This window comes from Ambystoma mexicanum, chromosome 12 (genome assembly GCF_040938575.1).
Source record: "Ambystoma mexicanum isolate Mex_15411 chromosome 12, UKY_AmexF1_1, whole genome shotgun sequence".
Classification (NCBI taxonomy): domain Eukaryota; kingdom Metazoa; phylum Chordata; class Amphibia; order Caudata; family Ambystomatidae; genus Ambystoma; species Ambystoma mexicanum.
The window spans coordinates 811,531,777-811,544,600 of record NC_090936.1 but is presented as its reverse complement, the minus strand read 5'-3'; the positions used below and the strand labels follow the sequence as shown (position 1 = coordinate 811,544,600).

At 41.0% G+C, this 12,824-nt stretch overlaps 1 protein-coding gene across 1 annotated transcript in view; it reads right to left on the bottom strand.

The window, feature by feature from the left end:
- Window positions 1-288: 288 nt before the first annotated feature.
- Window positions 289-12,824, bottom strand: part of TMTC2 (transmembrane O-mannosyltransferase targeting cadherins 2) — a 937,188-nt gene continuing 924,652 nt past the window's right edge. The window contains exon 12 of the mRNA XM_069629317.1: window positions 289-3,231. Within this exon, the coding sequence (XP_069485418.1) occupies window positions 3,052-3,231 (180 nt within the window). The 3' untranslated portion in view covers window positions 289-3,051. The remainder of the gene's footprint in view (window positions 3,232-12,824) is intronic.

The following is a 12,824-nucleotide window of genomic DNA, read 5'->3' as shown; positions in this document are numbered from 1 at the left end:
AGAGATAAGGAGTTATCTGGCTGGTGCTTTAACGGTTAAGTATAATTAACCCTTTTATATTAACCTTTTTATGTAGTTTATTCCTTTATGTATGCTGATTTGATAATAAACTGCCATAATGAACCATTTTACATTGCAGCTGAAAGTGTGTGAATAAATGCCTTCCAATGTGTAAACGTTTTTCTTATCATTGTGTGCTGGGGCTGTAAAGACAATTACTGTGCACATTTGAAAAGCAAAACACTCTACTCTATAACAGAGCAATGGGGTATACAATGCATCACAGAATATTTGTCATCAATTCTTTATTACTTAAAACAAAAATGTAAAATTATCTTTCCTGGCACGTAAAACAATTATTTCTACAAAAAAGGAAAGCCTACAAATTGTACAAATAGTATTTCTTTCAAAAAATAAAATTTAATTTAGTAAACTTATCTTGTGCCCTTTTCAGCACTGTCTGAAATAATCCATCATAATCCCTGAGCAGAGACATTTTTTAACACTTTTTTTTTTACAGACCTTGACAAAATCTTCAGCCTCACAGGAAAAGAAGCATTGATATTCTGTTTACAATGTACATTTTTGTACTTTAAAAGAGACCAAGTTAACAGTGCTACTTTTAGAGCATGTCAAGCTACCAGTCAACTCTGATATCCGTTAAACAAAAGAAAATACAAGATGAGTTTGCAACAAACGAGAAAAGGCAAAGAAGGAATGAACAAAGAGGGACCCAGCAGAATTCAATGATTGTGAAAAAGCAATAGCATAACAGTTTTTTAAATGACAGATTTCATAATATTAAAAGGGTATGATTACGTTTTAGTACCAGTAAATGTGAGAGAGTAAATTCGAAAAAAGAGTTGCATAGGACTGCCCAACTCAATTGTTGAAGGATGCGATTAGAAATATTTCAAAAGTTTGATTTAAACAGTCATTCTATTAGTTACAATACCTCTGAGCCTGGAGTGTAGGTAAAATAATTAGGAAATCTACTCTTTCAAAGTAGGCAATATTTTTTTTCTGACAGCATAACATAACACTGGAAAAACACGAGCATTTAGTTGTAATCTCTTTGCAACCAGGTCATATGTGTAGGGCAGATTATGGAACAGCAACGGAACCCACTGATGGATATGCTGCTCAGAAGTCCATAGGCTCCTTTTAACAGGAGCATTCCTGTCAATGCCTTCCTTTAAAATATCACTCCTCCGGTCAGGGATTTGTGCAATGTTTTAAAATCTAAGAATGGAAATGGGTAACTTTGGGAATAAAGCCAATTTCGTAAGGATTTAAAATGCATGTCACCTGGATTGTGATGGAACGAGCAGAAAACTAACGTAGGAAGCATCCACATTCCCCACACAAATCCATAGAAAAATACTATGTGCAACTCAGCCTTGTTAACAGTAAGCGGTCGCAAAACTTTCATGCCAAAACAAATGTTTCCTCAAATTTGCAAAATCAAACTTCAATAAATAAATAAATAGATTACTGTATTTTATCCAAAGATTACACAGTAATGGAATGCTATTCCATAATCGTCTATTTCAGTTATACACATCTCAATAAAAGAAGTTACATAAATTGAGCCCCATCACTGACTGGCATGTAAAACTGTGCATTGATGGAGACTTCAAAGGGCTGAAACACAAACTAGCTGTGCAAAGTCTTACATGTGGTAGTAAGCTGCAACTGGAGAAAGCATTTGGTTATTGGCCTAAAGCACTACAGACAAACTACAATATGCGGCAGCTTGAAAATACGTTATGTTCATAACTTCTGGTAAAGGAACAAAATACAAAGTATGTTTAACAGCACTGGCTGCAAAATATTCCTTGAATATCAAACAGCTCAGCTGTTTTTGTGCATTTGTTGAGAAATCATGCTTTCCTACTAATTGTTTAGGCATCTAGCAGACCATTTTAACACCACTGCCAAGACGCTCATTCGCTTGGCCCCTGTTGCAATAATACTCTGACCGTTTTCATGTTACACTGAGGAAGCCAATGTATTCTGAGCTATGAAGCGATGATCCCTTCTGTCGTCTAGCGACTGCGACATCCTATGCCAAATTAGTCCCTTTTCGCAAAACTGCTCCTTAGCCACATTTGCCAAGCCATGCTTCCCATTAATGCAACATTTGCACATACTAAAAATTAACACATTCCACTGGAAGAAAATGTGCGTAAAATGTAGTAGCAAATAGTTAAGGCCACTGGAAAATCAATACAAGCCTGAAAGAATGCTACATAGGCTCCGATTGGGGCTCCCAAAAAAATTGATCAGTTTTCGCTCTGACTCGCAAACATTGAAGAAAAAGAATTGGACGACATGGGACATTTGTCCAACTTGCCTAGTGGCGCTCTGGAGGCATTTCTTGATCACAATGTCTACTGAAGGTAAGGCATGTCCAATCAGAATGCAAGACGTTCTAGAGAATATTAAGTAAAAGTATCCTAAAAACAAGGCCAACCAAGGGTGCAGCACTTGTCTGTTAAAAGCAAATTTATCAAACAACAGAAATGGAGGTAAAAAAATATACATCTGTGTGAAGTCCATTAAACGGAGAAGCAAGTGGTTGTAAGTAGAGAAATACAGCAGCATTTGGGTAATCTGCACACACGTTGCATGTAAGACAGTATTTGGCCAAGCATATATTTGAAGTTAATTTTTCTTTTATGTTCAAGGTGAACTGACGTATTAGACCCTGTGCTCCTGCTCTGTTACACAGGCCGGGCACTGCCAAGTATCGCCAAGAAGGTCATTATTAATATACGCTGGCTGATCCCAACAAGAATCCAGAAGCTCCACTTAATGTTTATGCACTTCTTTGTTGTACGCCTTTGCTAACACTTTAGGGTCCTTCATAAGGTTTTCAAATACTATCTAGCGTTCCTTTTTTTGGCAAAACTACAGCACCAGAAGCATAATGTTCTCCTAGCAGCAGCGGAGATCCTCAGACCGGCACGATTGGGTTCAGTCAGATCTCAGATTACTCCATTTCCCGCAAGTTCAGTTTGCATTTTACTGCTGTTCACATCCTTCCTGTCACGTTTTGGACGTCTTTAGCCCTTGTTTTTCCATGATATTCCATAGCTTGCGAAGGTTTGATTGCGTGATGGCGTCATCAGGTTTGAATTGAAGAGCTCTGAGATAGTTGGCTTCGGCTTCAACGAGTTTGCCATTGAGGTGCAGAATGGCTCCAAGATTCATCAAGGCTGCCGGGTACTGTAGAGGAAAGAGAAAAGGTAAATGTAAACTGTTTATCGGGTACCACGAAAAATACGAATACTCTCAATCATCATATAAACCATTTTATTAAGGTTTACAAGTTGAATTATGCCAGCGAGAAAACATTTGTTCACAAGAGACCATGAGGACTCGAAAATGTTTCCTAAAGGTAACTATGCATATTGCCAATGTTCGTGCATTAAGTTATTGTCTTTTCCTCTGAGAAAATGCTGGGGTCACACATTTTCTACATAACGTAAGTGGGAGGGCCCACAAAGAACACATTTCATAAACTGTTCAGATCCCCGTCTTGTTTATGTATTTTCTTGCTTCCCAATTGATATACAGAATTTCAATTTGCGAAAGTCTAAATAATGTAAAGGGCTTTGAGGTCATACCTCCGACTCTAAATATTCAACAGAACAAAGTCTATGAAGAAGGACCATCAAACCTTTTACACTGTACTTTAAGGGTGTGCATTTCCAATACTATTAATGCTGTATGTCATTCTTTCATTATCACTTAGTGAGTTGCTGCAGTTAGAGACACTGGACATGTAAAACCTCTCTGCGCGCACATGCCCCCACACCCACAACACACCCACAACACACACCTTTTTAAAATCTACATTTCAATAAATCCCTGCCTGGTGAAAAAGATGATCCAGGAAGCACTGTAAAAGAACCTTATGCAAAATGTACATTTAAAGGGATAGTCCAGTAAAAAAAATTATTTTAAAAATAGATAGGCAACATTAAAAAAAAATACTATCACTTTTTTTTTTAAACTTCCTATGTAAAATTTTGAGCTATTCAAGCTCACAATTCGCAAAAGCAAGCACATGGGCACATCCATTTTGTGAAATGGATGCCCGCCTGTGCTGGCTTTTGCTTTTGCGGCACTAATGAAGGAAAAGCCAGCCAGCTGTAATAAACAAAAGCTACTGCTGGGTAGCTTTTCCTTCATTGGTGCTGTACGCGGAGGACGGGGACCGGAGACCAGAGCAGGAAAGCTGCAGCTGAATCTCGGTAAGTGCTATTCATTTTTTTTTAAAAATAAGCACTATCTGCGTTTTTTTTCTAAGTTTTCCGGGCTGGAAACGTTGTATTTATGTTTGCGGTCGCTTTTGAAGCGACTGCAAACATAAATACAACTTTGTGTTTGAAAACGCTGCAGTTTTTCTTTCCAAGTTTCTCAGGCTCCTCCGGCTCGGAGGAGCCTGAGAAACTCGGAAAGAAAAACCGCAGCGTTTTCAAACACAACTGTGTTGTGTTTCTGCCAGCTGTGCTTCCCCAGGGGCGCACCGGAGACCCAAAGTGAAAGCCAAGGCAGGCAGAAACACAACACAGTTGTGATTACATGCCGCAGTGTTTCTGCCTACAGCTGATTTCCCATTTGGGGCTCTCGGGCTCCCCACGGGGGGCCCGAAAGCCCCAAATGAGAAATGCTGCAGTGTTTCTGTCTAAATCTGATTTCCCATTTGGGGCTCTCGGGCTCCCCACGGGGGCCTGAGAGCCCCAAATTGGAAATGCTAAATGCTGCAGTGTTTCTGCCTAAATCTGCCTTCCCATTTGGGGCTCTCGGGCTCTCCAGTGGAGACCCAAAGTGATAGCCACAGCAGGCAGAAACACAACGCGGTTGTGTTTGAAAACGCTGTGGTTTTTCTTTCCGAGTTTCTCAGGCTCCTCCGAGAAACTTCAAAAGCGACCGCAAACATAAATACAATGTTTTTAAAGCTGCGGTTTTATTTCTAAGTTTTCCGGGCTCCTCCAGACCGGAAAACTTACAAAAAAAACCACAGCTAGTGCTTATTTTTAAAAAGAAAAATAAATAGCACTTACCGAGATTCAGCTGCAGCTTTCCTGCTCTGGTCTCCGGTCCCCGTCCTCCGCGTACAGCACCAATGAAGGAAAATCCACCCAACGGTAGCTTTTGTTTACTACAGCTGGCTGGCTTTTCCTTCATTAGTGCCGCAAAAGCAAAAGCCAGCACAGGCGGGCATCCATTTCACAAAATGGATGCGCCCATGTGCTTGCTTTTGCGAATTTTGAGCTTGAACAGCTCAAAATTTTACATAGGAAGTTTTTTAAAAAAAGTGCTAGTATTTTTTGAATGTTGCCTATCTATTTTTAAAATAACATTTTTTACTGGACTATCCCTTTAAGAGCTCCCAAAACAAACAGATACATTCAATAAGCTCTCAATCTGGAGAAGGGCAGAAAAAAAGTTCAGCAATTATCATATTGTAGCACACGCCCTTGGCACGGAATCGATAATGGAAGCAATTTAGTAGCTGAACTAACCAAAACCATCATACAGTCCTGAGATTCAAAAAAATAAAACAAAAAGAAGTCATTCAGCCCCTTAAGTGCCAAGGGCGAGGTATCTCGTCCTTGGGATTACCTCCCTGTTGCCAAGGACGAGATACCTCGTCCCTGGCACTTAATGGGTTAATGAAAGAGAAAACGTTACAAGGCATTGTATGGCAATATAACAAAATCACCAAAAAAGGCCTTGGCACTGGGGGGGGGGGACCCATGGCAGTTACAAGCCTATGCATTGTTTGGACACAATTAGTGAACATTTCTAGAAGCAAATAAAATAAAAGCTCAACTGTATCCCATTCTAAATATGATCTATGGCCGGGTGAAACGGTACATCTATACACTATACACTAGGGCACTACTTGGGCTAAAATGCTGCTCTCAGTGAAATGTACCATCTAATAGTCGTTGCCAAGAGAAGGAAGTGCATTACTGATGGGCAGCGGACATTACAGTCTCCTTGAACTGCATTATGGCCATTAGCCCCCGTACCAAGTGCCTCCCAAAAGAGAACGGAAAATAGGAAAGTGTCGCATTTCGCTCTGTAAAACCAAATGAGTGGGGCAGCGTGCAGATGCAGAAATGTGCCTTGTGTGCTAGATATGAGAAATGAGTAACATACAGCAGGAAGGTATCAGAATATTGGGAGAAGGAAGAGCCGGGGTAATTTGGAAGAGCACAAGATGAGCGAGGGTCAGAGAGTGGAGATACGGGCGACGAGACGTGGAGCTTTGAGGGAACATGGTGTCGGGGAAGCAATATGGACAGATCAGGGGGAATACAGTTGTGAAGAATTGTCATCTGGGAAGGGTGTCTTTAAAAAATGTTATTAAATAATAAAGTGATGTTGATAATTTCTATCTCAGAAAGGGTGGTCTGATAATCAGACCCCCCTTTCTGAAAGCTCTATGTCAAATGCAGTGACACCTGTGCACTGCTGCATCAATCTCCTGATCTGCATCATCTGTGCCAGAGTGTCACAGTGCAGGTTCGAAGATAAGAGGTGTCCAGTCTGACAGCCGCAGATTACTGCAAAATCACTGCGGGCAGAGTTTGCATTTAAATCTGCACCTCTGACCCAAAACAACAATAATTATGATAAACTACCGACCAGTTGAAGGGCAAACTTGAAATATGAACCATGCCTAGGTTTTGGTATGGTGGCTGGTAGTTCAGACAATTATTAAAGCAATGCCAGATTTGTAGTATACACATGTCAACCCTGTGAGCCCAGGCAAACCAGGGAAGGGCTGTGTGCATTGTAGTCAGACTGCCTGACTCTGCTCAGCCAACACAACAATGGGCAGGGACTCTGTGCCTCTCTTTGATTCTTTGTGAGGTCGGGTAACGCCTCTCTCCAGAAGGCAAGCACCCCACCCTTGGGAAACCGGCTTCAAAGAGCCACCCTAAAAAACAGGCAAGGCACACACAAAGGTGTACATACCAGAGAATGTTTGTCATTATAATTGTTATTTTCATTAATAACCAAAAAGAAAAACATGAGTTTACAAAGTTAATGACAGTTTGGCAAGTTCACATTGATTCAGCAATAGGTTTGAATTTCTTACACTGCTTTCTTTCACTTAATCTTCAAGTAATAAGGTGTTAAAGAAACTGAAGGATTAATTATGAAGACCTTAGAAGTAACACTGAACATAAGTCTGTGATAATGCGAACTGACCTGCCATACCTAAACTGAAAGGTGTCTTCTGTTTCAAGAGCTCATGTCCAATCTTGCCTATAACAGAACATTCTGCAATTAAACGTATCTACGGTATGAGAAAGACAAACAAATATTGCCTAGGCTATGTCCCAGGTGTGATAAGAGCACATGCCACTTTATATTTAGGCGCAAACCTTGTACCTAAGCAACACCTAAAGGGCCTTCTCAATAAAGACCTCTTTCCCATTACCCAATTAAACATAAAATGTGCCTCCCTGTCTTGCGCTCTGTAAATTAGCCTCTCATAACACACCATTTTCACCATTTCATCTTCCCAGGTAAGTGGTTGTAGAACGTTTTTAGTACCCAATATCTACAATATAAACTGCATTTCCCACTAGCAGAGCTGTGTTAACCATCTCTTGCCGTGATTGGATGAGATATACCAGGCCTGACATGTCATGTAAAATGCATGTTTTGGAGTCTTGTGGTAGAATCTTCTACAAGATAGCTTGGATCCAGAAAATAAGGTTATTCAATATTACCAAAATACTTTACTGGATCATAGGATGTGGAAAATGTCACTGGCTAGGTCCTGACATCTCCAGCAGGTTGCGTGCTGCCTTAATCCCATTGTTTGCATTATTCCTGGGGATCAGCACCATCCCTGTAAGAGTTTAAAATGTGCTAGCTTTAATATTGATTCACATGAGCGTTTCTCCTAGTTAGCTGAGATACTGTGCATGGAGTCTTCCGTCAGTGGCTTGCCTAAGAGTTTCTGCCATCTATCCATTATTCCCATTCTACTTTGTTCTGCAAGTACTGACTTTGCCAGGGTAGAGTACAGAGCTCTAACCAGTCATTTGCTGTCTGCCCACACTCCTACGGTCCTAGCTACTGAAGAACAAACAGTTTGTAATGTATGCAACCTCTGGTCCTCTTGCAGAAAATGTGACATCTGCAGATATTTTCATAGTCCACTAGACTGAAGTTATATTTAGTCTTTAACCAGTCAATGCTTATTAGCCGTCCCATCCATCAACAAATCGGTTATTTGTTATAGTTTCACTTTTATCAATCTTGCCCCAAATACATATTTTTTTCAATCTGAATTGATGTATTATCCCATACAGGGGCCTCTAGGTGCCACTATCAGTCTACCTTAAGTAATGCACGAGCCTGTTTCCATTAGGAAACGTTGGTCCCTAATATAGGATCTGCCCTATCCAATTTGCTATCATTGAAAATCATTGCCGTCCTTTCATTCCACCCAAACTCCTGCTAAAAGTGGGCCCACAAGGGTCTACTGTGCTCTAAAAAAGGTTGCCACTTGCAAGATTGGTTGGGCACGGTCATGTAGATCGACGTTGGGGAGCATAAGGCTGCCTGCTGATGTCACTGCTAACAACTTAACTAGCTTCAGTCTCGGGTGCAGGTTTCTCCATATAAAAGAAATTAATTCCCTTGGCAATTTTTTAATGATCAGCGCAGGAACTTTCAGGCTTAAACTATAGTTCAGTCACAACACTACCACCATCTAAATATATTGGGTGCAATCCCAGATGGAGATGTTAAGTGAAGCACATTTGTTTAATTTGTGTTGCGTCTTGGAGCATACCATCTCTAGGTTGTCTTTAATTATATCCCAAGTATTTCATGTGTCATCACCCAACAAAACTACCTCCTCCTCTATCCAATGTTTGTGTGGCACCATTTAGAGGAATTACTTTACACTTTCTCCATTAATTGTTTGACAGAAGTACCCCGTTTACCTAGTTTTAACTTAACGTCATCAGCATTCAGTAATGCTTTCAACTCTCAGATTCCTTTTATACTTACACTCTGCCTAATGGCCATTGAGAGAGGTTCCAGTGCAATAGCAAAGAGCAAGAGGGCATCTTTGCCTCGTGCCTCTATTAATATAAACATAGTGAGACAAATATCCTTTACTGCTAAATCTACCAAAGGGCTGAGTACACAAGATCCATACCTTCCTCAAGAAAACCTCCCCAATGCCATTTTTCTTTAATGTTCGAAACATGTCTCCGCATTCCACACTATCGAACGCCTTCTCGGCGACTAAGAAGAGCATGATGAGAGGTTCTTTTTCAGATCTCTCCAGCCATAGGACAAGCAGAAGCAAATAGATATTGTTCCTTAGTGACCTACAAGGTATGAATCCCACTCGCGTATTATCTCTGGTATGACACAATTTTAATATTTGCATTTATCAGGGATATCAGGCAGTAACTGCTGCAAAGTTTTTGGGATGAAAGTAATCAATGTCCTATTGAATTCAGCTTGCAGAATCCTCATTTCATTGTCAATATTTCCATTCATTTGGGACCTCCAGCTTTGTAACATTTTATGGGTAAATCTTCTGCCTTCAATTTTGTTTTTGGTTCCCATCTTGCTGATAACTTGTGTAACTTCCTCTACTCGCAACAGGTCTCCCGGTATTTGTTGTTCCTCAGCAACTAAGGTGGAGATGGGCAGTTTTCCAATTAACATATCTGCGCTCCATTGCTCTGCTGGGGTCTATTAGGTGTATAATGTTTTGTAGAAGTTACAGAATTACTGTACTATTGCATTTAGATAAGTAATATATTTGTTGTGTTCCCATTTTTGATGGTAGGGATTGCTCCCTTTGTTTTAGTTTGGCAGCCAGCCTTCTAACCTTGTTCATAGTCTTGGCTTTTAATCTGAAGAGAGAATATTCTGCCTTCTTGGAAAATATATTATTTAAATCAAAAAACAATTGAGTGCGGTCAGTTTATTGCTTGTTGGATTTTTCTCATATTGATGTGTCAAAGTCTTGACCTCTGTTTCTAGGGTCTTTTGGCGATCATTATCCACTTGTTTCCTTTCTTATTCCTTTTTGTATTAGCAACCCTCAAACATATGTATTCCTTGTGGCCCAGAGACTGCCCACTGTGTCAACGTATCTCTCATGGAAGGACAGATATTCTGCAATAGTAGCATATGTGATTTTCTTTATCTGTTGGATGCTTTAAAAGACACATCCATTCTGCACCAGTTTGCCAATGGGCACTTCAGGGCGACATCAAGTTTTCTGAATATTGGCTTATGGTCCGATATACCACCTGGCAGAATCTCACAATGTGATATCTCATCTAGTGCTTTCTGAGCTATTTAAATATTAGTCAATCCTTGACTGCGAGTCATCATCAACTGCTTTCAGATTTCCCTTTTATATTCATCAGCTGGCATTTCGACTTATCAAAGTATGGACCTATTGGTAAATTGCAGTTACGCCAAAAAATGTCAGGGTTCTGTGCATTTATAACAACATTCTGATAAGGAATAAGAGGAACTGTTTATCAGCTGTGGGGGGTATACAATGAACCTCAAATAAGATTCTCCACACCTATGCAGCTTTTAATCTCTGGTCCCCGTCTGTCCATACGTTGGTCAGTGTGGCCGGCAAGAGCTTAAGCAGTAGGATTGCAACACCACAATTTCCCCCCCATCAAGCAGCTGTGCTCCACCCATTCAATCCATGAGCAATTTATTAGCTTCTGAAGAAGTGTTTACTGTAGTAGCGTGATTTTTTTTAGGCTAGGCATCCAACTATATGTTTGCGCTTGATCTACTTATTATTTAGACAACAAACATTAAGCAATATTACTCTGAGGTCACTGATCATTTCTGTGCACCATGCATGGTTATTCATCTGGGGTGACTGACTTCACTGACTGGCAAGCTTCTAAGACCCTTGATGCACGTGAGGTGACAACCTGTAGGCATTGTACTTTCAAGGTATTGTTACACAGCCTATGAACGTGTTGCTCTTCAAGAACATTAATGCAAAAAGCAATGAACTACTAGGAACAAATACTACCCTTCCCATTCCAGATATCGCTCCCACCCCTTACCCACAAGGTCTCCACCATCCCCCATGGTAGAGAGTGGGAGTATCAAATACGAAGCAGATAATCCACATCTAACTACCTTTCACCTTTCTTCAGGTGGGGTGCAGGTCCAGCTGTAGGTCAGCTGGACATCGGTTATGTGCATGCTATGCTGAGGGTCAACAGAACATGCTGGGAGGAGGATTTCCATGCTAGAGCATTGAAGGAAGAATGTTTAGGCATGGATGCTGGAAACTAAGGAATACAACTGGCGTGAAGGAGTTAAACTGGAGGAGGCTGCGGGTCCTATTACCAATGCACTCACGATGTACCTACTTGTGCAATTAAAAGGTTCTCAATGGTCGTGCAGTCTCCCTTTGTATCAGTTGCAACAAGCTGGTCGGTGGGGGGCCCTAGGCTGTGCTCTCCGTTCATGTGTGAATAGATCTCTGGGGGCGTCCTGTTCACTGTGGCTGCTGCTGCTACAGTGATTGCCCTCAGTGACCTCGATGAAGGTAGAAAGGGAGGACTTCAAGGTCAGAGCTTGGATCACAATAGGCACTTGGGAAAGTTGTTGGAAGGCTTGGGTTGTGCCGAAAAAGGTATGAGATTAGCGATCACCTCCAGTGCTGGCAGTTGGGCGTGGGCTGTCTCACCAGAGCACCAAAGCACCAATTGGGGAGCCTAAACAGCCTTGCACCCTGACGCCTGCTATGGCAACATGGGATTGGCAGCCATCTTAATGTCAAGCATGCTGCAGATGTGTGTTACGAGACCAAGGAGTCCATTTTAAAGTCAGGCACTCACCAGTGAATGTTATTGCAAGGCTGCAGAGGGTCATACCAAGAGGTAAATACATAGAATTTCAAGAAAAAAAGAGCAAGGGGATTATCACAAGGCTGCAGGAGGTTATATGAAGTGAATAATGGCACATTTACCTCTGCAGTTCTTTCCCACTCCTGTAGATCCCATTGTGCATTGAGTTATTTGCAAAAAGGATTTTCAAGATTATGTGTTGGCCATTCAGGACCCATCATTTAGCATAGACATAAAATGAGCACTCCTAATGCAGAGCTTAGGTTTTGAAGGCTGCAGAATCTTAAAGAGCCTCTCGGAATTATGGAGCTTCCCTGGCAGCAGTGAAGGAGAAGGTCAAGCCAGTGGGGAGATACTAAACCATTATGAAGTTATTCTGAGCAAAATGGATATCCACTTTGAAAAATGATCTAGCATTATTCTGGAGAGATATTACTTTGGTATTTGTGAGCAAGGTGCTGGAGAATCAACTGAATATTTCATTACAGGACTGTGAGAATGAGCAAATAAATGCAATTTTTGCATCACATACAATGAACGTCTCAGAGATCTGTTCATGTTAAAAGCAAGAGAAAATAAAATAAGTAAAGAGATTTGGGCAAATGAAGATTCCAGCCTGGATGAAGTCCTTGACCTAGCTAAAAAGATGAAATACATGATGGCATGTGGAAAAGAATTGGCTAAAAAAAGGGTCCCTACTGGGGGAAACGGTTTGTGCAGTGGTGTTGCAAGGGTTCATCGACGATGTCATATGATGCACCAGAAGAACATGGAGACACTAAGAGATGGTTCACTGATTTATTAAACTAAAATCATAAGGCATAGCTTTCCCCATCACGATTGGTGATCCCCACCCATCTTACTCAGGTGCTCATCCGTCATATGTGTAAGTCCAAAAGAAATACGTCAGCTGTC